At 42.9% G+C, this 26,675-nt stretch overlaps 1 protein-coding gene across 1 annotated transcript in view; it reads left to right on the top strand.

Annotated features, from left to right (window-relative positions):
• OPN3 (opsin 3) overlaps positions 1 to 4,682 on the top strand; it is a 29,546-nt gene extending 24,864 nt beyond the window's left edge. The window contains exons 3-4 of the mRNA XM_053301203.1: positions 2,089 to 2,340; positions 4,125 to 4,682. Coding sequence (XP_053157178.1) covers positions 2,089 to 2,340; positions 4,125 to 4,391 — 519 coding nt within the window. The 3' untranslated portion in view covers positions 4,392 to 4,682. The remainder of the gene's footprint in view (positions 1 to 2,088; positions 2,341 to 4,124) is intronic.
• The last annotated feature ends 21,993 nt before the right edge of the window (positions 4,683 to 26,675 follow it).

Here is a 26,675-nt window from a genome sequence, read left to right as displayed (position 1 = left end):
GAAGGAAGGGTAAGGGACGGGCCTGAGCCTGCCAGCAACCTGAGGGGAACGAGCGGCTTGGTAGCACCTATTGGCAGCAAGGAAGGGCCCAATCAAGCGCTGCTGCTGTTTGGGGCTACCGAGGCCATTGTCAGAGGCAGGCAGGCAAGGGACAGGCCCAGGCCTGTCAGGGGCCTGAAGGGAACAAGCAGCCATAGCAGGGGTGGCTACGAGGAAGGGCCCGGTCAACCGCTGCCTCTTCTTTGTGGAAGAGCAGGGCTCGGGTGAGGGTGGGGAGGTCTCTGGGGATAGGGGGCTGCAGCTTGGCCAGTGAGCGCCAGCAATGCTGTAGCCACAACCAAGAGGGGTGAGGGGGATGGAGGAGTGTCCAAGAGGGGTGAGGGGGATGGAAGCAACAGGATGGAGGGGGAGGAGCAGGAGTGCGGCTCAGGTGAAGGTGGAGAGATATCTGAGGTGAAGGGGGCTGTGGCAAGGGGTGAGGGGAGCAATCAAGTACTAGCGTGCAGATGCTCTGTGCAGGTTAAGCTAGTTAATAAATAATACTCCTATATTGCACAGGTACAGAGTGCCTATGTATTATGTATGGAGAGATAAAACAGCATTCTGTCATATTTCACCTGATGTTCCCCCGTGCCACCACCTGTGGCTTCTCAAAGCTTTTGCTTTGCACTCTTTGTGCTAGAAGGGGCCTTGTTACATTCAGAATCACCTGCTCAGCAAGTGTGCCAGGTCCCCTCCTATCCCCCAGCAAATCTGTGGGGAAATGGCTACCTTGGCACAAGTAAAAGTTTGAAAAGACAAGAAACCTCAAGGTCACTGTTGGGTATTCCCACCCCCATCCACTATCTTTATAATGGGTTTTGCATTTGAATAGGAAGCACAGACTGACTTGATCAAATTAAGAACAAAGAGGGCTTGGTAAGCTTGGTAACGTCAAGCAGATCAGTCAGAATGTGGGGGGGGGTTGCAATTAATGGGCAGAGATGGTAGTGGGGAGTAAACTGTCCTTGTTGCCCTGGAAAGAGCTGTGAAAGGGGCCTCTGCCAGTTTTGGCTGGGGAAAGCTTTCCCCACTCCCAGGGAAGGTGAGATGTCTGTAAAGAGTAACCATTACAGTTGAATAGTTTAACTCCATGTCTTTGACGTAAATAGAAGAACAGGCTCGATCACACAGACCTCTTTTCTTACCTCCGGCTACTTCTGTTTTGGTCACTTTACCTCAGAACTGGTAGGCCTCAGTGCTCCTGCATGGCTTTTACCACCTTCTGGTCTTGTTCCTCATAGGAACATAGGAAGCTGCCTTATACTGAGTCAGACCTGTGGTCCATATGTATATCAGTACTGTCTACAATGACTGGCAGTGGCTCTCCTAGGTTCCAGGCAGAAGTCTCTCCCAGCCCTACCTGGAGATGCTGCCAGGGATTAAACCTGAGACCTTCTGCATGCAAGCATGCAGGTGCTCTTCCACTGAGCTGTAGCCCCATCCCCATCTAGTACTCACATGTAGCCTCCCATCCAAATGCAAACCAAGATAGATCCTGCTTAGCAAAGGTTCATGCTCACTACCACAAGACTCACCTCATAAGGTGGAAGGGCTGCTGAGTTCCAGATGGCCCAAGACATTTAACACAGTTGCATGATAGGCAGACACTTCACAGATGCAACTTGGGCTCGCATATGAGGGTGCAAGCAGCACCTGTTGATATTCTGCCTATACTTCAGCTGTTCCTGACAGCCAGAACTGAAGCACATAATGGCTCCGTTCCAGCCACCATTGCTACTGGCAGCTTCTGCTGCTGGCTGTGGCTAAGAAGCATGCCAGCCCTTTCCTGGATATGACTCTCGCACTGAGGTGCATCTATGCTGAAGAGGTGAAGGGAAGAGTGTTTCATTGGGCTTTGTGGCACTCCCTTCATGTGTTGGGAAGAACAGGCCTTTAACTTTTCAGGGATGAATGAATGATTAGCTAACGTAATATAGTTGTATGCCATCCTACAACTAAATTAATAATTTATGAAGGGTTGGGAACTGCATATAAATTCTTAAAAATACTTTTGCTTCTTAATTTTGCTTTTTTTGTTTTTTACAGCTTCGCTGCGTTGAAGATTTGCAGACTGTCCAAGTAATCAAAATCCTAAGATATGAAAAGAAAGTGGCTAAAATGTGTCTTCTAATGATAGCCACTTTTCTTATTTGTTGGATGCCTTATGCAGTGGTCTCTCTTCTAATAGCCTATGGGTATGGTCACCTTATAACTCCAACAGTGGCTATTATTCCATCTTTATTTGCCAAATCAAGCACTGCATACAATCCAGTTATCTACATCTTCATGAGCAGAAAGGTAAGCAGCCTACATAAGCATGGTGACACAAGTCACAAGCTCATATCTAATTTACTGGGCAACACAGAGCCTGTTCTCCCAGCTTTAGCACTTTGACTAATATTATCTCAAAAACATGTGTTTCTGTGTAGTGGTTATAAAGCAAATGAGAAAGGGTTAACTCTTCCTCCAACTTAGAAGGCAAGGCCCACAGAACTTGTATTGAAAAGAGGACTGGCTGGAACTTCTAGTAATCTGTGTAAGTTCAAAACAGTCTAAAGGTTGGGTTCCAAGGTGATACAGTACCCAACAGGGTGAATTTGCATTGTATTTGCAGTCTGCACACAAGCGCACTTTCTTTTCCATCCTTGGTTGCAACAAATTGAACATGACACTATAGATCCAGTTCCTGATTTAGAGCACCACCACAAGTCCTTCAGAAAGACTGAAGCTATGCTAAATAAAGGAACTGGATATATGATGGAATACTCGGGGGCAGGGGGAGCCGTGGGAGAAACAGCTTCCCGAAGTGGTTTTGTGAATTGGCTCACATTAGATAGCAGAAACATTTCATAGCAGTAATGGAAGCAGCTGAAATCATGGCCAATGAAACACTGTAAAACAATTCTTGCATGAAAGCTGATGTAGCCTAATTAAAGGGAGCCATTTTTGTGACCATTTTCACACCTCTCAAAAAGTGCTCTCACTTTTGTGACTTTTTTCAGTGGGGGTGAAGCTCAAAGACAAAACATTTTCACATTATGCAGGGCAAGTGTTGGAAGAAGAAATGTGTACCTGAAAATGTGGCAATGGGATATATTCTCCTTCCCACTCCATTCTTCATGAAGGCAATAAAAGGGCTTCCTTTGGCCTTGGAGACTCTGTTTTGATTTTGTGGAAATATTACTCAGGGCCAAGAGCCCTCTTATTACCCACACTCTGAGCGGTGAAAAAGAGCAAACACCTTGCCGAGGCAGCAGGGCTGATGTGCTCCCTCTTGCTGCACTGCACTAACAGTTCTTTGCACAGCAACACAGGAGCATCAGCCCAGCAGTGCCTTCTCCCACCCTTCCCTCTTCAGACTGGGAGCAGGTAGAGACTCTTTTTGCCTTCAGCAATGATGTCATGTTGCCAAATCTGATCAGCTAGGTCATGCTCACAATGTGACACCCTGCACCACAATTGAGTGGAATCACACTGCGAAGAAGAAGCCATGGTGGGTTAGGGTGTGTGTGTGGGTGTGCGCGCGCACTTTTAAAGGGGACACTGAAGGGAAAATACAAAGGGAGATGCAGTGGTTGTAAACAGCCACAAAGGAAACTGAAAAGGCTACCTTTGTGTGCCCCCCAAAAAACCCTAACCCTCCCCCCAAAAGCATGCTTTTTGCTCTAAAGATGCAGTGCAGTGCAAATCTTCAGGATACTGAAGTTATAGATGACTTGCATATCAAAAAGGTATTGTGTAATTACTCCATCTATGTTGGGGTGTTAGAACTTTATAAAACTGGTTAGCTTTTTACATTCCCACCACTTGTGGAACAATGCTAATATTTGAAAATGTATGATCAAAAGAGAGGGATACATACTTTATAGCATTATCCAAAATTTTGTTGGTGTAATTTAAAATTGGTTGTGTACAGGTATCTCCAGTTTTAACTAACTTGTCCTTTTGATTTCAATGGGACTACTTTAAGTGACTTTGCTCATGTCAGTCACTGAATTTATATCCCTCTTTGTCACTGAAAGAAAACATTGAATTCAACCATTTGAACACTGGATGTCACTATCATGTTCCTTTCTTTACAGTTTCGAGGATGCCTTATGCAGCTCTTCTGCTTTCGCCTCCTGAGATTCCAGAGGAGTCTGAAAGAGAGACCAGCAGTAGGGAATGAGAAACCAATAAGACCCATAGTCATGTCTCAGAAAGCTGGTGATAGACCAAAGAAGAAAGTGACTTTTAGCTCCTCCTCAATTATTTTCATTATCACCAGTGATGATGACACACTGCAAATAGATGACAGTAACAAGCACACTGGCACAAAAATAAATGTGATCCAAGTGAAGCCACTATAGCATGCGGCATACTACAGCTGTTGGAACTGGAGCAGATTTTGCCAACAAAACTATTTTGGCTTAAAGACTATCTCTGCAGCATATGTGGTATAATCAGAAAGCACTGTCTTGGAGGTGTGAAATTCAGAAGTAATTGAGTGACTGAAACTCTGTAAGCATGTTAATTATTGTGACAGTATTGAAATGTTTGGCTGGAAGATGGAATTTTTTTACTTAGAATATTTATTTTTCCATATTATGTGTCTCTTACCTAGCACTTGCATACCAGGGAAATAAAAGAGCTTCAGCATAGCCTCATTGATTTAAAAAAAAACACCCCAAACTGATGCGACCTCTTACTATGGTGTGATGTAACATGCTAGTTTGGTCTTGTGTACAGTACATGATGGCTCAAGTGATGGTCTTGGATTCACTGTAGGGGTATACACTGATGACTTCTGTAGGTCAAACTTATGACTTGCACCTAAGCAGAAGCCAGCCAAAGCCTGCACCTAAGCAGAAGCCAAAAGAAACTGGTTTTTTATACAGTTGTGTAACATGTCTATGTGGTATCTTTCACCTTAAATCTAAATGGATTATCTGCATGAGGTAACGTGCTATGATCATGCTATTGAGCTGCTTCCCATCTTACTTATAATCGTGCCCAAACCCTAGCCATGCAAGATATATTCAAGCAATAAAGGATAGCACCTAGGGCAACAAACTACAGCAAATTCTGAAATAAGCATGTACAATTTTGTAAGGACAGATGGAGCTGTCAGTCTTACTTTACCGGGAGGGATGGCAGATAACTTCAAAATGTGTAAATAAATATACATAGATTCAAAAGGCCAAACACTGCTAAGGAACTTACTTGCACAGGAATGCCTGTATATTATAGGTGAAGAGGTAAAATGACATTCTATCATAGGAACATGGGAAACTGCCATATACTGAGTCAGACCATTGGTCTATCTAGCTCAGTGTTGTCTTCACAGACTGGCAGCGGCTTCTCCAAGGTTGCAGGCAGGAATCTCTCTCAATCCTATCCTGGAGAAGCCAGGGAGGGAACTTGAAACCTTCTGCTCTTCCTGGAGCAGCTTCATCCCCTGAGGGGAATATCTTGCAGTGCTCACACATCAAGTCTCCCATTCATATGCAACCAGGGCAGACCCTGCTTAGCTATAGGGACAAGTCATGCTTGCTACCACAAGACCGGCTCTCCTCCCACATAACCTGGCCTTCTGTAATCTCTCAAAGCTTTCCATTTTGCTGCTCATGCTAGAACAGGCATTTTAAAGCTCAGAATAATCTGAACAAATGAGTCAGGTTTTTTTAATGTATCAATGGAGAATAGCTAAGTTATGAGGAGCAGAAGAGAACACAAAAAAGGCCTATTAAGGTTCAAACAAGAAATCCCAGAAATACTACTGTAACCCAACCAACCTAAAAGAGCTATAATATTTAATAAAAACAAAATGAAGCTATGTAAAACACCTACTCTGGTAAGTAATTTCTAAAAATCAAAATACATGTATACTTATTCATATAACAATCTAGTCCTATGTAGCTCAGTGCAAAGCCAAGTGAAAGTTTCTTGTTTAAAATCAATTGTGCATGAAGTCTATCCATACTCCTGGTTCAAATCCAAATGAGTAACTGTAAGACTTCAAACAAATCTCCTCTTTGCTAGTAAAAATCAAAGGTGTCGTAGAACAGTCCAAAGAATTCATTACATGATGCCAAACAGATTTTGACCTTTTGCAGTTGTCTTCAATGACAATTGTATACAAGTCATGCATACAGGTGGACCTCACTATACGTGGATCCAGCACCTGCAGTTTTGCATATCTGCGGTGGGGTAATTAACAGCCGACCTCGAATATGTTGGGTGGGAGGACTGTAGAAAGGGGGTTAATTCTATGTATCTGTGAGTTGGAGGTAGACAGAAATGATGTCGGTGGTCATTTCTGGCTGCCATTTTGTGGAGAAAAGCCATTTTATGGCGCTCTTTTTTAAAAAAAACCTATGGTTTTTCATGGAATTTCTGGGACTTTTGGACAGGGTGTCATTGGACTCCCAAAGGACCACAGAGCACTGTATGGCACTTTATTTGCCCCGTTCTTGCATTTTGGTGTGGGAAACTTTTTCCCCTTTTTTTTTTGTCTGGGAACTTAAGTTCCATGATCCCATAGACTTGATGCCTCATTATCCACAGTTTCATTACCCATGGTAATATGCAGGAAGTGAGGTACAGCTGTACAGATATAGTTTCTCATAGATGTAGATATTTAACTACTTAATGATCTTATGTTTCCTGCAGTACATTATGTATTGTAAACTTTTGTAGACATACTTGTCTTGGGAGAAGAAAAACTAGGAACAAATATTGGTCAAAGGATTCACATGACTCCAGAATTGGTAAATACAATGTCTTGACCCACCACCCGGGGTTATAAATTTATATACAACTGCCACTCAATTTAAAAAAATGAAGAAATTAAATTAACACAAAATCCTTTGGTTTACAGGGTTAGTTATGGGTGTGGCAGTTCCAACTGAACTGCAAAAAGTGAAATTCAATGGTCCATGATGCACATGTCATGGAGATATGGGACATGATGTCCAATCAGAGTTACTATACCGACCTACAGAAAAATAACCATGAAAACACAATTTAGTTAGCTCTTCTATGCTTTAATCGACTACCTAGCGGCAAGGGCTAGAATATTTGGTAATATGTGTCTCTAAGCCCATGAGTGCTGCAACCTCTTGTACTAATTGTGCTGATTATGGTTGTTGTCTGCTGAGGTAACCACTCATATACTCTGCATGTTACCAAATTCTTAAGCACTTCTGTAACACTAATCCCCACTTATGATTCTGTAGGCCAGTTAACTGGACTGGACATCAGGTCTCATATGCATATGAGCCATCGGATTTCTTTGATCTTTGCAATTCAAGTGGAGCTGCCACACGCATAACTACTAACACTGTAATCAAAGGTGTTCTGCTTTAATTGAATCTGTTGCATACAAATGTATGTAAGAACATAAGAACAGCCCTGCTGGATCAGGCCCAAGACCCATCTAGTCCAGCATCCTGTTTCACGCAGTGGCCCACCAGATGCCGCTGGAAGCCTACAGGCAGGAGCTGAGAGCATGCCCTCTCTCCTACTGTTACTCCCCTGCAACTGGTATTCAGAGGCATCCTGCCTCTGAGCCTGGAGGTGGCCTGTAGCCATTAGTCTAGTAGCCATTGATAGACCTCTCCTCTGTGAAGTTATCCAAACCCGTCTTAAAGCCATCCAAACTAGTAGCCAATACAACATCTTGTGGCAGAGAATTCCACAAGTTGATTATGCATTGTGTGAAAAAGTAATACTGTTCGTTGGACCTAAATTTCTTGTCAATCAATTTCATGGGATGACCCCTGGTTCTAGTGTTATGTGTGTGAGAGAGAAATTTCTATCCACTTTCTCCACACCACGCATGATTTTATAGACCTCTATCATGTCTCCCCGCAGTCATCTTTTTTCTAAACTAAAAAGCCCCAGGTGTTGTAGTCCTGCCTCATAAAGAAAGTACTCTAGGCCTCTGATCATTTTGTTGCCCACTTCTGCACCTTTTCTAGTTCTACAATGTCTTTTTTAGATGTGACCAGAATTGGACACAGTACTCCAGGTGTGGCCACACCATAGTTTTGTATAAGGGCATTATAATATTAGCAGTTTTGTTTTCAATCCCCTTCCTAATGATCCCTAGCATGGAATTGGCCTTTTTCACAGCTGCTGCTGTGAATTGAACCCTAATGGGATTTTTTAAAATGGTTGAACCCTAATTTTTTTAAAAAGAGAAAAGTGCTTCAGGGAGGACCTAGTTTACTTATTTCTTTGTCATATTTATATACCACCCTATATAAAATCTCAGGGTGGTTTACAGTTTAATCATTATTATTGAAGTGTGTGAAACGGTACAGGGCAAACTTTTGGTGCCCACTGCTCACTCAAAAAATTTCTAGTGTCAGCTCTAAAAAAAGAAACCTATAACAAGACTACATTAAAAACAAATTGTTCTGGTAAGAACTATTCTGCCTTTTTTACTTTCATTATAATCTTAATTTGTAATCACCATCCTCACAAGTTAGCCCACTTGCTTCTCAAATGTTTACATGTCCACCATCTTCAATTGGGGTGGATGACATCATCACAAATTATGCCATTGAGGTGTCCCTATGGGTCCCTACAACTGTACCCAATTTGGTTCATATTGGTCCAGGCATTGTGAAATTGATGGGTGGGACACACAGACACACACACAGAACACCGAGTGATCTCATAAGCTTACTTTCCTTAAGGAAAGTAGGCATAAATAAATAAAAATTCCAGGGCAAATAGAACAAGTGCTATTGGCACTTCTAGATGTGGCATTTCTAGACCTGCCCAGTGGAATACATTACACAATGATTTAACCCAGGCCAGTTCAGAAGCATTTTCAGTTATTGCAACAACACTAATTATTTCCAGTTATTACAACAATGATAAAGAAATATTCCATACTTTGAAGAGGCCACAACCCTACTGAGTTAGTTCAGCTAAACAATGTCTTGCTAAGGCTTCCAAGTAAGCGTCATAGTTGCACAGAGATTTCAATCTGTTTCTAATGCCCAAGCCTACCATACTTGAAACTGGACCACATATAGGGAAGGAGAGAAACATGCTGGTTGCTCATGCTTTAATGCTATACAATAATGGCTTAGTTCCCATTTCTTCAAGGGAGAAAGTTGATGAATAGCACTGTCTACTGACAAAGAGCCCCTGGTGGTGCAGTGGTAAAACTGCCGCCCTGTAACCAGAAGGTTACAAGTTCAATCCTGACCAGGGGCTCAAGGTTGACTCAGCCTTCCATCCTTCCGAGGTCGGTAAAATGAGTACCCAGAATGTTGGGGGCAATATGCTACATCATTGTAAACTGCTTAGAGAGCTTCGGCTATAGAGTGGTATATAAATGTAAGTGCTATTGCTACTGCACACTGCATGGTAACTAGGGATGTGCACTAATTTATTTTTTCTATTTGGGCTCAAATTTAATCAGCCAGATTCGTTGCGAGTGCGAATCTGACCCCCCATCACCCCTGACTCAATTTGGATCTGAATTAATCTGAATATGAATTAGGGGGGGAGGGGTTCCGGGAGCAGCAGAGAAGGTTGGGTGATAGTGCCCAATGGGTGGCAGCTACCACTCACATTTCAAAGAAATTGGCCAAGGGTGATTTTTGAACAATTTTTTTGTTTATGCATTTTAATTTTCCCCATAGGGAATAATGGGGATTTCAGCAGCCCCGTAATTCAATTTGGGTGGTGCCAGGGTGGCCCAAAGTGGATTGTGGTGTAGTGCACATGGGGTGCCAACCACTCCCCAAACCACCAGTCCATAGGGTACTGGGTTCTGTTCTTTTCATTTTTTGAGATGTTCTGAGTAGATTATTTGGTGCAAAGTTATTCTGAGTGGATTCTTTGGTCATTCATCATTTTGCACCAAAGATTCCACACAGAATTCCACACCTCAAAAATTGAAAATAACAACCTAGTAACCCATGGGCTTGTGGTTTGGGGGGTGGTTGGCACCACATCAGCACTACACCACAACCTGCTTTGGGCCATCCACTCGGAGTTATGGGGCTGCTGAAATCCCCATTATTCCCTATGGGGGAAAATTAAAACGTGCAAATTTCCAAAAAAAATTGTTTGTTTTTTTAAATCACCCCTTGGGCCAATTTCTTTGGAATTTGGGTGGTAGCCACTAACCATTGGGCATGACCACCCAACCCACTGTGGCACTCTTAGGAGGTACCCACAGGCAGAAATGGGCACTCATGTCCCCATTGTCCCCTATGGGTGGTGCAGTGCACATCAACAACAACCAATATTTATATACTGCTTTTCAACAAAGGTTTCCAAAGATCACACACCACATCCACTGTGTACCCGCTCCACTCCAACAGAAATGTAATTGATCTATACAACAGTGCAAAGCCATGAAATGCACTGCCCCCACCCCACAAATGCAGGATAACAGCAGCAACCCGCAATCAAGTGTGATGGTGCAGACTACTAGGACTGGCATCAAATGCCCTCCCCCCCAAACGCATTTCATCAACAAGAACACAACAACAACACTACACATATACATGCAAAGCTGAGAACTGGGAGTTCTGCTTTGGCACCCAGCCTTAAACAGATTAAATTCAGATCCCTGGACACAAAAACAGGGCTGGCAGTTGAACAGCAAGTTTACTCACCCCCACCCTCCCACCCACACAAGTATAAGAGAGTGATGAGACAATGACGGCACGGATTTCAACAAAAAAAGTTCTGCAACGGAACGGAGCCCATGGCAACAACAGAACCTATTGTAATGTAAACAATCTAGTTTGAATAAAATGGTGATGGTTCTTGAACACACAAGTCACAATATGACCCAATCTTCATTGCAAAGAGAAGAAGACACACACAGAGAGAAGCTGTGCCCATCCATGAGGTTACCAAAATACAGGTACAAGCCCAACGACAAACCAAGGCACTTGAATTAAGTACATACATATACTGCTAGTGATTATTAGTGATGGAGAAGGCTAATAGGCTGTGCGAAAGGGTTTGGGTTTCGGTTATGTTTTGCCATGGCCTCAGAATGCTTTGTCCTCTGTGTGACAGACAGGCTGACACATGTGAAGCAAGCTCATCCTTGGCCACAGCTTGGGGGTGGGGGTGTCAGGGGTCAGGAGAAGTAAGTGTGTGTGTGTGTGTGTGTGTGCGCGTGCTGCTTCAGTCACAGTTCTTCCATTGGGGAAAGACAACAAAGCAAAGTCGCATACAAACATTAAAGAAACAAGTGCAAAGCCATATTACAAATTCAAACAAAGAAATCAAATCATCATATTCATCATTCATAACAGCATCAGTGAATCAATGAAATCAATTCATATCAGCAGGTAAGAACTTCCCAACAAAAACGAAAAACACCCTTCTGCCTGCCTGCCTACCCACCCCACCCCAGCCCACCAGAACCTCTGATGGATAGTCGAGATGTACACAGAACCGCGGGGAGGGGAGGCTCAAAGGCTGCGGAGGTGCCACTTTAAGGGTGGAGGAGTGTGCACTTACCCCTCCTGCTGCTTTCCCCCCGCCAGCGTCCTTTTTTTTGAAAGCTAATCAGGGCAGCAGCATACCTCTCTGCTGCCCCGTTCCCCCTTTGGCCGGATATGATCGGGAGTCCCTGACGTGCCCACAGGTGTATGGGGACTTTCAGCCATATCTGGGCAACGGGGCAGCAGGGAGGTATGCTGCCACCCCGATTAGCTTTCCAAAAAAAGGACGCTGGCAGGGGGAAAGCAGTGGGAGGGGTAAGTGCACACTCCCCCGCTCTTAAAGCAGCACCCCCGTTGCTGTTGAACCGGCGGAACCGCTGGTTCTTCGAACTGGTTTGGAGGCCCATAAAGGGCTTCTGAATCAGTTCCGTGCACATGCCTAATGGATGGGTGGTACTGCTGGGCACCACTACACCACCTATTTGATAATCCTTCCATCTGCCTCCTACCCCACCCTCCCCCCTCCCCCCTAGCCAATGTTGGCACAGTTACCCCGGCAACAAAAGATTTGAATAGAAACAAGCCAATCTGGAACCAAGATTCATCAGCCAATCATTCACACTTGTAAGTCACCAATCCGAAGCTTGGAGGGTGGGATTTTCAATTTTTCTTGTAGGGAAACAAAATGGAGAGCAAGAGAGAGAGAGCCACGAAATTGAGGTCCGAATCTCCACTAGTCCTTTGTCTTGTTGAATCCATACCGAAATCTACCAATTAGCTTTCTATATACACAGTTTATAAAAGATATAGATAACTCATCAGTTCAGTACAATCATAATTGAACAGAAATGTACTGATGTGCTTTTAAATCTTCCAGATGTGCTTTTAAATCTTTGGAAGCTCTGTTTCCTAGTTACAGCTGCTATTTGTTTTCTCATCATTCCTTTGGAACAATGAAGAGCCAATATTGAATGTGACAATATTATTCATTCTTTCCTGCAAGACCCATCAATTGTGTCTGTGAAGTTACCTAAAGCTGGCAGAAAGTTATACCAGTGCAAATGCTTAGAATGAGGCTATCTTTGATATTGGGAACATGCACCAGGAATTTTTTCAAGGAGGCATTTCCTCCAAGAGAGTAGAAGTGCAGACTGTTTTAAAAGTGTAATTCTAGCTAAACACTTTGGGCTGCTTCTTCTTTTTAATATGAATTGTTCAAAGGTGGTAAAGAGCTATCCTACTGGAAGAGCTTCTGGTCTGATTTAGCCAATTGGTTCTTACAGGGCTTGTTTTGATTGTCTTAATTGTGGCTAACTTATTTACATTTTAAATGTTCTATATTGCTTTTCATATCAACTGTATTTAAAATAAGCTACCCTGAAGAAATAAATGTCTTGTAGTATGGCAGCTGAAACAGAGCAGAAGAAAAGTAAGCTAGAGGTTCGTGGATTGAGGTAGTACGCCAGTCCTAAGAGCAGTAAACTTCTGGTATGAAGAAGTGAGCTTACCAGTGTAACGTGAGCCTGCAAGTCAGCCATGCTGCAAAACTCTTAGGACAGCAAATCCCAAATAATATGCTGGGGAATGTTTGTGTGCCATGAGAGAACGGCTAGTATGATGCTGTGAGAAAGAAATTCGTTAAAGAATCTGTGGGCCCTTCTGTCACAGAGGAAGCTGCCAGATAAGTTGTCCAATTCAACCCAATGCACAATTACTTGCTTCCAGCAGAGGCTGATCAGAAAAAGGCAAGGCCGATCATGCAGAGACCCAGCAGGCAGCTCCCTCTGTGGATAGGTGGACCATTTAGTCATGTTCATTGCAGAAATGCTGTACACTTCTTGTTTCCTTGGGGGTACATTATCTTCCAACTGGCACAGAAAAAAGGTACAGTAGACTCTAATGTCCAGCCATTTAATGTCACAGGATCACACACTTCCTCTCACCGGGTGTGACACTAGCACTCTATTGGCCAAGCTTATATTACAAAACTAGCTGGTGTTTAAGGCAGCTGTTGGGATGGATAACATGGTTATTCTGTGGCTGTATATTCTGGGGAAATGTTAATTTTCAAAGTAAAAAACCTAGAAGCTGTATATTGTAAAAGGCATTTAATGAAATCTCTAGGAACATAGGAAACTGCCATATACTGAGTCAGACCATTGGTCCATCTAGCTCAGTATTGTCTTCACAGACTGGCAGTTGCTTCTCCAAGGTTGCAGGTGGGAATCTCTCTCAACCCTATCTTGGAGAAGCCAGGGAGGGAACTTGAAACCTTCTGCTCTTCCCAGAGCGGCTTCATCCCCTGAGGGGAATATCTTGCAGTGCTCACACATGAAGTCTCCCATTCAGATGCAACCAGGGCAGACCCTGCTTAGCTATGGGGACAAGTTATGCTTGCTACCAAGCAAATAAATCAGCTGTAACCCACAGAGCTCCGCAATGGACTGGTTGAGGTATGTGTATGATGTTGTATTACACAATTTTAAGTACTCAGTGATGCACTCCAATTACTGACACCCTGCATATAGCTATGTCCTATCTTCCGAGGAAGCTGCACATTGCATCTCTGGATAAATTACTGCTCTGAGCCTGTGTCCTTTCAAGATGCATGTGCAACAGTGGCTCATCCTAAAATACTGATGATGGGCTTCTTTAAAGGCGGGGAATTCTCACTCTTTCATACTTCTGCATTCTCCATGGGCCAAACCAGACATGACGTTAATCACATCATTAGTCCTGGAATGTTTGGTATTTTTCTTTTGTAAAAAACATGAGACTGTGTGTGTGTGTGTGTGTGTGTGTGTGTGTGTGTGTTTGTGTGTGTGTGTGTGTCTCTGTCTGTCTGTCTGTCTGGAACAGGGCTGTGATGGGGTGTCTTAATACCCCCAAGGATGTCCATGGTACAGCTGGAATAGTCTCAGACTTGGCAAAACAAAATCATGAGCTAACAAACAATTTGATATATTTGGAGAGTTATTAAGAAATCCTAGATTACTTGATTTGGAAGGATTTGATAGAAGGTTCAGATGGCATTCATATTTGTGGTATGACAAAAGTAAAATACATAAAGATTTTTTGGATCACTATGTAAGAAGGAGTCTAATGAGAGTGTGGGTAAAATATAAAAAATGGCTGGAACCTAAAACTCCGTTATGGTTATCCCTGATTGAAGCTTTAGTACGTAAAGAGACAAATATGCAACCGCAATGGGGTACCTATAGGGATCTGTTGTTCTTTAAAGAAAAAGGCTGTAAGTTGAAAAATCTAATTGAAGTACAAAATTTTGTTAGTAATTGGTTTCAGTACCATCAGTTAAATGTAGTTTTTAAGAAGGATGTCAAACTTGGATTTGAGGATCAAATGTTGAGATTTGAGAAGGAGCTATGTGAAAATGATGAAAAATTAGTGTCTAAGATGTATAAGCTGTTGCTTTTGGAGGAGACAAGAGATGAAGTGGTTAAAACATCTATGATAAAATGGGCTCAAGATGTGGGTTATAATATAGATATGGCAGCTTGGGAAAAATTGTGGAAAACTGATTTAAAGTTCACTGCATGTTACACCTTAAAAGAAAATTATTATAAGATGATGTACAGGTGGTATTTGACGCCTAAAAAATTGGCGATAATGTATAAAAATGTTTCAAACAAATGTTGGAAATGTGGATATTGTGAAGGAACTTTTTTTCATATGTGGTGGTCTTGTAGGAAGGCAAAGGCCTTTTGGGACATGATATATAATGAGTTTAAAAAAAAATTTTAAATGACATTTCCTAAGAGCCCAGAATCCTTCCTGCTGGGAATAACGCAAGGAGAGTTTTCCACAAGAAATTTAATATTCTTCATGTATGCAACCACGGCGGCCAGAATAGTATATGCACAGAAATGGAAGGACAATGAACTGCCCTCAAAAGAAGATTGGCTGATAAAAATTTTGGAATATGCGGAGATGGCAAAACTTACAGTACTGGTAAGAGATCAAAATTTGGAAGGTTTTACAGAAGATTGGAAACCATTCTTACTGTACTTAAAGAACTATTTTCCTAATATTGATTTTTCAACCGGGTTTGAAATTTAGCAATATTAGCAGGTTGAGTAGACTAAAATCGAGTTTGGTAAGGTATAGGATATATGTTTTGAATTATCGTAGCAAGGGTTAATCGTATAGTTAGTGATTCGTGCTGATTAGTGAGCTGGAAGTCAATTTTTATGTCTAATGTTTGATGTAACGAGATTCTTAAGATATTGTTAAAATCAATAAAAAATTTAAAGCTAAAAAAAAAAAGATATATTTGGAGAGTTCAAAAGTGCTTGACCCAGATGTAGCAGCACTTCATTCCTCTAGTTGCCTTTTGTCTGCGCAGTCCTCTATGGAGGATAATTCCAATCCCATCTTTGATTTGGAGACAATGCCTGATACCCTAATGTTGGCTCAGGAAGCCCTCTCAGCAAGACAAGCTGCACTCAACCCACTTACTAATGTATATTCATCTCATCACAAACCATGTGTATCCATCTTACCACAAACAAATGAGATTTCTTCCCAAGTATGACCTGATGTGGACTTTATGACAGAGAATGAAAGTTGGATCACCAGGACCTAATCCATGGCTTGCTCTTGCCTGGGAGTGTGAAATGGACTCACACGTTATTTATGATGCCCTATCTGAACCCAAGACACATGTCCAAAAAGGCGTTAAGTCCCTGGATCAAGAGATTGAGGTTAGGGCATGGGAGGATATTCCCCAGGCCCTCGCTCCAGTCAGCATGATTTCCCAAAGTCCTCTATCCTCAACAAGAACAGACAACAATTATATGCTCTCCATCCATTCATGACCAAGCCAGACTCAACCCAGATGCTATAGCCAAGAGAACACCAGTGGAGGAGGACCCCAAATGACTATCAAGTTGTCAAACTATGAAACTCCTGTCTTGGAATGTGGCAGGATGGGCTGCAGAGAAGAATGATGGCCTTTTAAAAGATTGTTTGTCTAAATCTGATATCATACTGATGCAGGAGACTTGGATGATGGCAGATATAGGACTGGAGGGCTATGTGTTCTATGAGTTGAAAGCTACTCCTGCGTCTTATCAGGGTAGAGCCAGAGGGGGGTTGGGCTTATTTATCTCCACCAAATTGTGAGCAGAGATGGATGAGTTGGCATCATATCTCCATTTTGCCAAATCTGTTGCTATTAAGATGAAGGAATACAACATTCTGGTTATAAATGTATATATTCCACCACAGAAATTGCATGCTAGTATTAAGGAGCTTTGGGAGGGCCTTAGACATTATACTGATAACCTCTTGAGACAATTCCCAAATTGTTACTGTATACATGGAGGTGATTTTAATGCTAGAATGGGCCAAATGATGTTTGTTTGTATACAACTTACCAAAATTATCCTCCAGAAATAGATTGCCTACCGCCATTACAAAGACGGCAGTCTAAAGACCAGGTTTGCAACCTAGTGGGTCTGTATTTGGCTCGTGTAATGAATGTACTAGATATGTTTGGGCTAAATGGAGCTATGGTTAAGGATACAGTGGGTGAATTTACCTGCTGATCCGAGCTAAGAGCGAGTGTTCTGGACTATGTATTTGTATCATGAAATGTGCTTAAGTTTCTGATTAAATTTAGCATTGAGGGACAAATGGATAGTGACCATCTCCTGCTGTCCCTTATCTTAGAGACACCGGGAGATGGGGTTCACTTTGAGGAGGTTCCCCAGTTTGACCATTGTGAAGGTTCCCGATTAATAAGGGCCAAATGGTCTCTCCAGATAGAAAAGCACATCAAGGATATTTTTTGCAGTAGATGACCCCTTACATCTCCATACACTTATTTTGGCAGAGCCCCCAAATGCAGGCATCCTTACCCACTATCAAACCCTTGTCCAGAAGATTCAGCATTGTTTGGCCCAGGCCACCAAAACGGACTCCAACAGAGGATGCAAATCCCATAGCTGGTTTGATCACAATTGTATTCTAGCCAAAAAAGATCTGGTTACAAAATGTAAACTCTACATGGCCAATGCAGATGTGGTGACAGCCCAATAAATTTTAGATAGAAAGAAGCAGTATAAAGCATAGATAAGGGGGGAAGAGAACTGCAACAAGGGAAGCCTGGGAATGGTTGTATGCTGCCCCCAGAATAAATGATTAGAGAACATTCTGGAGGATCGTGTCGGCCAGTCCCAAAGGGAGCTCCCTTCAGTTGGGATGTCATATTTCGGCAGACACTTGGGTGACATACTTTAAGACTCCATATCTGGCCAACTGTATTAGGGTACACCCCTACCATGTCATTTGGATGCGGTTCCCACTTGGCCTCTGGTCACCTCTCAAGAAATTGCTAGTTTAGTGGCCCAACAAAAACCAGGCAAGGCACCTGGAGTGGACCTGATCCCTGCGGAGTTATTAAAAGCAGATCATGATTGGTGGGCCCCAGTTTTGGCAAATCTCTTATTCTATATTGATCGGGTAGGTTGTATACCGGAAGAATGGAACACAGCTGTTATTGTCCCTATTCATAAGAATGGGCAGCACTCCAATCCATCTAATTATCGTCCAATAAGCTTGTTGAGCTTAGTTAGCAAAGTGTATGCTAGACATCTTTGTAACAAGCTTATTGATTGGGAAGAGCAAGATAACATCCTTAGAGATGGACAGGCTGGCTTTCGAGTTGGTCGATCTACATTGGATCAGGCCCTGGTTCTAAGACACTTAGCAGAAAAGTATACCAACAATTCCTCCTCCTTATATGTGGCATTTATTGATTTCAAAGCTGCTTTTGATTCTATCCCTAGATCTCAACTCTGGAGCAAATTGGCCAATACCTCCATAGACCCACAATTACTCTTTCTCATCCATATGCTACATGAAAACACCTTATTGAGAGTAAAGTGTAATAATAATAAAGGCCACCTGTCTGAACCTGTTGCTACACAGAAGGGGGTTAAGCAAGGATGTATTCTAGCTCCCTTTCTGTTCAGTTTTTATATTAATTTCTTAATCCACCTCTTAGACAATCCTGACATCCATCAGCCTAAGCTAGCTGGTAGACCCATCTCGATTTTACTTTATGCCGATGATGTGGCCATACTATCAAGAACGCTAGTTGCTATGAGGAGGGTGCTATGAAAACTCACACAGATCTGTGAAGATGAGTCGCTAGTTATAAATAGACAAAAGACCAAGGTCATGGTATTTGCCAAGAGACCAAAATAACACACATGGCAAATTAATGGCTGCAGGGTTGAGCAGGTTAAGACCTATAAGTACCTGGGTCTAGTTTTTCATGCAAAAGGTTCATGGGGCCCACAATATGAATACATGGCAGCAAGTGCGCAGTGGAGTGCATCTGCTGTACTCAAATTCTTTCACACTAATGGGGACATTACATTACTGTGGCTGTTAGGGTATATCAGGCTAAAATACTGACACAAATGTTGTACGGGTTCCAGATTTGTCCCACCTGTAATTTTAAGCCCTTAGAAGTGGTTCAGTCTGGATTTCTTCATGCCATTTTCCAAGTCCCCAGATGCATATCAAATGCTATCTTGCATTTAGAAACAGGGTTGACCAGAGTTGAGGCACAGGCGTGGCTTCATACATTTAACTACTGGCTTAAAGTATATGCCTGCCCCCAGGGCCTTGCCCCCTTGATTCTGAAAGATGAGTTTCACTCATCCTGGTGCAAGAGCTTCTATGACAATTTGGGCAAATATGGCTTCTCACTGCAATATTTATTGGCTTTGAGTCATGATGCTGCCAAAAAAAAAATTAAACCGTGTGTGGCAGAGATGGAGAAGCAATTGGATTTAAGTCTGGTTACCACCAGTAGAACTTTAGGTGGTTTTTCAAACTGCCCCCGGCCAGCTGCATACCTCACCCACTTGACCACCTTAAATCAGAGGAGAGCTTTTCACTGGCACAGTGTAATGCCTTGCCTTCTGCCATTTTGGATGGCAGATTTAAGGAGATACTGCTAAGGTTATGTCCATGTGTTTCAGGTGACACTGAGTCTGTCTTACATGTTCTTTTACACTGTGCCTATTATAGGGACATTTGTACTATCTGGATTGAGCCATTTTTTTTAAAAATAGGCCTGGTCAATCAGAAGAGTATTACATCTATCTTTTGGCGGATCAACATGCAGTTGTCACAGTGGGGACAGCAAGATTCTGTGCAGCAGCCTGTAAACTGAGACGGTATCAACTGAGTAGTTGTAACTGAGATTTTTGTATAACCTGATGTGTTGTTATCTAGTTTTACTGTTTTGATTTTGTTTTGTTTTATGCTGATTTATATTTTGGTGTGTATATTGACTGGTCATTGACCATAATAAATTACTTACTTCATACCCCCAAACTCTGCCATCGGCCCAATCCAGACCACTCACACATACATGCAATTGACACAAGAAAAAGCAAGCACTCCACAGCCAATTACGTGATAAAGTCATATCTAATCCCAAGAGGAACACTTTTCAGATATAAAAGTGAACTGGTGTGCCTTAAATTTTAACATAGAGAAAGTGTGTCTCAGCTATCAGAGGTCTGAGAAACTACTGCCTTAGCAGGCCAGGCAAAAATGGTTTGTTACCATTTTAGGGAACAAACTGGACACCTGTCAGGGACAGATAAAGCTCTGCCAGCATGTACCTAGATTGCAGACGGACCATAACTCAGTGGTAGAGCATATGCTTCGCATGCAGAGGGTTCTAGGTTCAGTCCCTGGTATCTCTACTTTGTGGGGGGAAAGATTAGGTTGAGTGTTTGCAAAAGACCGCTCTCTACCTGAAACCCTAAAAAAATCGCTCTCTGCCCGAAACCCTACCAGTCAGAGTAGGAAATACTGAGCTAGATGGACTTGCAGTCTGACTCAGTATAAGGCAGCTTCATAGATGCAATTACTTTGATGCTCCTTTCCTTGACAAAGCACTCTATAGGTGCTTAGCATCCACAATACCTTTTTCTTTCTCTAAAAACAGGAAAATGGCCTCCCAAGTCTGAAGTGAAAGGCATACGTGACAGGTTAATAGGTGCTTCTTCAGCTGGGCACAAAAGCCAGGCAAACAGAACACCTGCCCAGTTATTATGATTCCTGTATTATAATAGCAACCTCCATCTATTTGTGACAGTTTAGGGCACTTTCTGTGATTATACAGCTATGTAGGAGTCAAAGCACAGATAGATTTGCCAAAAGACAGTAAAATAGTGAAGAAGAGAAATGAAAGTCAGAAAACAAGAAATAGGGCAACATCTCGGGTCACAACCTTTGAGACCTCCCTAGCTACTGGCTGAGTTGTTCTAACATGCAAGACTAGAACTCAGAGCTGCTATGGCTCTTGCTTTGTGTATATAAAAGGAAACATGCTTGCTCTAGGGCACCGGTTGGACCAAAATAGTGTCACGGAATGGTCATGAGCATTCTGAAAAACTCAGGAACTAAATTTGTTAGCACCAGGCTGTGAATGCAGAGCTGTGAGGATACTGAACTCTCACTGTGTTGAGTGGGTTGGTGTCCTTGGACCCCATTCCTCTCAATATAATGAGTTACCATTTTATATCTTATTTTATTTAAATAGCACTGATCCTGCCAAATAGTGCTCAGGACAGTTTACACAGTAATAATGTCATTTGAATATAGGAAAAACCACCATTTTAAAATTACTTAAATTGATGTTTAAAAGGTGAAAGCAGGAGGGAAATGGGAAAGATACATTAGAGGGAACAACTTGTTATCTGGACCTGTGAATTGATACCAACAGTTCTCTAAAGGAGAAATTATTTGCAAAATCTTAATATATACATGGAAATGAAATAGTAGGATTCAATAATATTGAATATCATTTAAATTACAGCTCAAAACAGAAATAAACTTGAGGAGATTTGTTTGGGCTGTGTCTGTACCCTGGTTCATGGTCTTTGGAAAACTAAGCAATCTTGTACATATAAGGCAGCCTTATATGTACAAGACTGCTTATTATCCCACTTTTCCAAAGAGCATGAACCAGGGTAAGGCTTGCTTCAGTATAACATTCTTCCTAAAACACTCTAGCAGTTGGACCTGTGTATGTGTGTATAAGAAATTTACAGGGAATGAAACTGCCTCTCAATGTGTCCTTCCTCTGTTTCAGTCTCAGATGAAAGTTAATATAAACACCAGTGACAGCCACATGCATGCTGTTAAATTGGAATAGGCAACAGTTACAATGAATTTCTAGCATTTATCAAAGTGCAGGATCTCCCTCTAGAGGTAAATTGATCTCCTTGCAGTAGAGAATAAAACAAGCAGCGGGAGCAAAATATAGAGTTCTCTTTTCCCCTAGATATCCTTTGCTTTTTTACTTTCTATGAATCACTCTTGATTTATAAGAAGTAAGCCAGCCAGTAGAAGGATTAAAAATATGGATACCGTGATATCAACAGAAGCTTGAGTACTAATACCACCACACCAATTTTTGGACATTTCTATGTTACCAGTTTCCCCTGCAAGTCCTGCTATGCTGCCTCCTCGTGCCTCTGTGTGTGTTCCTGGGAGGGATGAGCGAAGTACACCGGGAGGTATACTCCCAGTAGGGTCACCCAAAGCACGAAGGCAATACCAGCTGCCCAGCTAAAGCAAGCAGGCACCTACGTAGGGCAGCAGAGATATAGGAAGGTGCTGGAGACGGACGATCACTTCAGTGATGACAAAGGCATCATTTCATACTGCACAGGAGAAGGCAATGGTAAACCACTCCTGTATTTTACCAAGAAAACCACGTGGATAGACAAAATAGAATGATTGTCAACGGGAGAGGAGAGCTGGTCTTGTGGTAGCAAGCACGACTTGTCCCCTTAGCTAAGCAGGGTCTGCCCTGGTTGCATATGAATGGGAGACGATGTGTGAGCACTGTAAGATATTGCCGTTAGGGGATGGAGCCGCTCTGGGAAGAGCATCTAGGTTCCAAGTTCCCTCCCTGGCATCTCCAAGACAGGGCTGAGAGAGATTCCTGCCTGCAACCTTGGAGAAGCCGCTGCCAGTCTGTGTAGACAATACTGAGCAAGATGGACCTATGGTCTGACTCAGTATATGGCAGCTTCCTATGTTCCCATGTTGTTTCTATGTATTGCTAGATGATGGGTTTCTCAGGTCAGATGGTACTCAACACGCTACTGAGGAAGAGCTGAGGGTCTCTCAGAATACCGATGGTGCTTATGACACAGTTAGATTAAAGCCTTTTGGATGTCTAGCAGCTGATGTTGCTATGCGGGAAAAGAAAATCTGAAGCTGCAAAGACAGAATTACAATGGGAACATGGAATGTAAGAAGCATGAATATGGGAAAGCTCGACACAGTGAAAGATGAAATGAATTGACTACAGGTTGACATCTTGGTCATTGGTGAATTAAAATGGATTGGAATAGGACACTTTCTGTCAGAAAATCACACCGTTTACTACTCAGGACACCAAAAACAAAGAAGGAACAGTGTTGCTTTCATATTCAGGAAGGATATAGCAATGACAGTACTTGGGTACAATGCAGTCAGTGACCAATTAATATCAATTAGATTTTGCGGACAACCTGTTAACATGACAGTTTTTCACGTCTATGCCCCAACAACTGATGCAGAAGAAGAGGAAGTTGATGAGTTCTATGCTCAAGTTCAGTCTGAAATTGACAGAACATGCAAGCAAGATGTGCTGCTGGTGGTTGGAGACTGGAATGCTGAAGTTGGAAATGGTAAGGAGGAAAACACAATTGGACTGTATGGCCTAGGAAACAGAAATGAAGCAGGAAAATGATTTATTAGTTTCAGCTGAGCCAATGATCTCTTCATTGCTAACACATTCTTGAAACAACCCAAGCGGCACTTATAGATATGGACATCTGTGGGCTTCTCAGAGGCATCTGGTAGGCCACTGTGTGAAACAGGATGGTGGACTAGATGGGCCTTGGGCCTGATCCAGCAGGGCTGTTCTTATCATTATCTTCTTCATGGACATAACCAACATGAGGTGGGCTAGGCAGAAACCTTCTGGGATTTCTTTGGATGCATTATGGTAGCACATTTTCTTTTTCCTAGGGCATTTGGCACCTGAAAGGGAACAGCTGCTGAATTAAATAAGATTATGGGCTCAATCCAAAGTGGTAGTATATCATTATATAGCTAGCAGAAGCTGCAAGAGAGAACTGTTGTTTAAACATCAGAACTGTAAATCATTCTTCTTTTGGTGCTAACTAACTAGCTTTGAATAGGAACAGATTGTCTTATAATTAGCAATGTTGGCTCCATGAACTGTGACAAGAAAGCACCAGTGACTGCCAAAAGTGTTCCCCCGCATTCGGAGAGGTCTGCTTTTCACAGGGTTTTCTCCCCTGACTTTTGTAATAGAGTAGTCAAATGTTGTTCAACACATTCTCCAAGTCAAGGGCTCCCAACCTTGGACCTTCAGATGTTTTTGGATTACAATTCCCATCATCCCCACCTGCAGTGACATAGGAACATAGGAAGCTGCCATATACTGAGTCAGACCATTGGTCCATCTAGCTCAGTATTGTTTACGCAGACTGGCAGTGGCTTCTCCAAGGCTGCAGGCAGGAATCTCTCTCAACCCTATCTTGGTGATGCCAGGGAGGAAAATTAGAACCTTCTGCTCTTCCCAGAGCAGCTCCATCCCCTAAGGGGAATATATTACAGTGCTCAAACATCAAGACTCCCATTCATATGCAACCATGGCAGACACTGCTTAGATAAGGGGACAAGTCATGCTTGCTACCACAAGACCAGTTTCCATCTCTCCTCTCAATGACCACCATTGAGGCTGAGAATGATGGGAGTCATAATCCAACAACATCTGAGGATCCATGGTTAGGAATGCTTGTTCTAAACAAGAGCAGATGTAAAGAATTTCTAGAAAGATTCAGTTAGGTCACACATTGCACAGTGTGCATTCAACAGAAAGTGGCAGCCAGTCATGGTTTCTTCTTGACAAGTGTATTTTCATGATGACCATGTTTGCAAGCATGTGATTGGGTGTAGATTAAAATCTATTTAAATGTGTGTTTCAAAATGTATTGTGGCCCTATTTTGCATCCAATTCATCTTGTGTGCAAAAGTCCACAAAAATGTCCTTTTTATCATTCACTCCAACAACTGTGATTAAAGGAAGTCCTTGAAATTGGGGCCTACTTGGAGAAATGTTTGTGTGACCTTGATTGTATGTGAGAGAAATGGACAGCTATTTCCATTCTCATGGCTGCACTTTCCCTAGAAGCGATGATCACAGACAATCTGTGTTCAGATATTATACTGAATGCATGTGGGGGAGCAGAATTGTGCATGCCATCCCTGCTCCCTATCACCATGCATTCTGCTTAATGTGTGTACAGTTGATACATGCATACAACTGTGCATGCTTAAGACTCTTTCTGTGATATCTGGCAAAGCGAGGTTCCCAATCACATGGATAAGACCTATGTGTAACCTCTGCTCTTTAAGGGTTAAAACACCAGGTGATATAGGCTTGTCCACTAGGGGGCTGCAAGCTGAATAGGGTCTACCATATGTGGTAAAAAAGGCACAATACTAGAGGATCCAGAAGGCTGCAGAAGAAGGTCCCTGCAAAGAGAGCTCCTGTGGGCTGGTTATTTGTTAAGCCTATATTTATTACTTTCAGGCTTTCAAGAAGGGGAGACAGAAACAGACTGAATGCCACACCAAAGAAAGAACACTAAACAAGCCAATACCACCACCAAAAGGAAAAACCTCAGTTTGGGCACACGAGTCTGAGCAAGTCTCTGTAACGTTTATTTTATTTTATTTTGCAAATTCTGTTTGTGTTAAGAAAGGAACTTTAAAGTGAAAAGTTATTTAATTGTTGTTATTATTGCGTTTCGTTTATATGGAAAGTTAAAGAAATATCACAAGGCAGGATTACACTGCCAATTGTAAAACAACCCATATCTGGTTCACACTAGCCTTTCTACACATGGCCATATACTTACATCATTTACATATACAATTGGGCTTATGCATGGGTGCAGCATAGACAAGCAGGGGCAAATGTCCCTGGGCCCAAGGGTCAGGGGCCCCCCACGGGGTCCCCCAAGCAGACCTCCCTGCCACCCCTGCCCCACCACACCCCTGCCCCACCACCCTTGCCCCGCCACCACTTCTTATCTTTGCCTGTGTGGTGGCAGCCGGTGTTGTGGCTGGGCCGGGCCTCTTCAGCCTGCCCTCTCTTCGGCTGGCCGAACTGCACACCTGGCAGTTTGACTATGGAAGTCACATGTCCGTGACGCGTGCAGAGCATATCTGTGTCACATGCAGGTGCGCAGTTTGGCCGGCCAGCGAGAGAGAGAGAGAGAGAGAGAGAGGCGCTTATATTATTATTATTATTATTACTTCATTTTTGTTCTTGTTTGCTGGATCCCGTTCTTGGTTTTGACTCTTTTATTATTGTAAAGGGATTGCTTTTTAATGGTTATCAGCCTCCTGGGAAGCCTAGGTTTGGTACATAGGAAGCTGCCATATACCGAGTCAGACCATTGGTCCATCTAGCCAAAAGGTAAATCCAAAGATTTTCCAGAAAAATAATGAAAACCCTGACTATGGAAGTCGCATGCCTATGACATCATGGGCATGCAACGTCCATGGTCGAGCTGCGCAGGCGTGCAGTTCAGCTGACAAGTGAGAGAGAGGCAGAGGCACACCGGCCAGAGCGGCCCAGTCCAGCCACAGTGCCCACCACCGTAATGGGGGCAAAGAGAAGAAGCGGCGGTGGGGCAAGGGCAGGGGCAGTGGGGCAAGGGTGGTGGGGCAATGGCGGCAGGGCAGGGGAGGCGGGAGGAGATGTTTGTTGTCCCACTCCTTGCGTCTGATGTCAGATGCAGGGGGCGTGGCTTGGGGCGAATGCGATAGGAGGGGCTCCCTACAAAGATTTTGTCCCTGGGCCCCCGGGGGGGTCTTGCTGCACCTCGTTAGGTGCACTATAAAGGAGAGCATTTACTTGTGCACATGGGCCCTGAGCTCTGGTTCCCCACCCACAATAGCTCTGTGAGATCTGTGTGCTCAGCCTTCTGTGGTGCTTTCAGCTCTTTGCACCTGGGCTTTGGGTCTGCTGCACCATTGGATCTAAGCTATAGAACTCTGTTGATTTCACAGTTGTAGCTTCCTTATCAGACTGTGCTGTTTTGCCCACTCTTAGCACACCTTTGCTTAGCA

Source organism: Hemicordylus capensis, chromosome 1 (assembly GCF_027244095.1).
Source record: "Hemicordylus capensis ecotype Gifberg chromosome 1, rHemCap1.1.pri, whole genome shotgun sequence".
Lineage (NCBI taxonomy): Eukaryota > Metazoa > Chordata > Lepidosauria > Squamata > Cordylidae > Hemicordylus > Hemicordylus capensis.
Note: the sequence above shows the minus strand (reverse complement) of the source record. Positions and strands in the feature narration are given on the sequence as shown.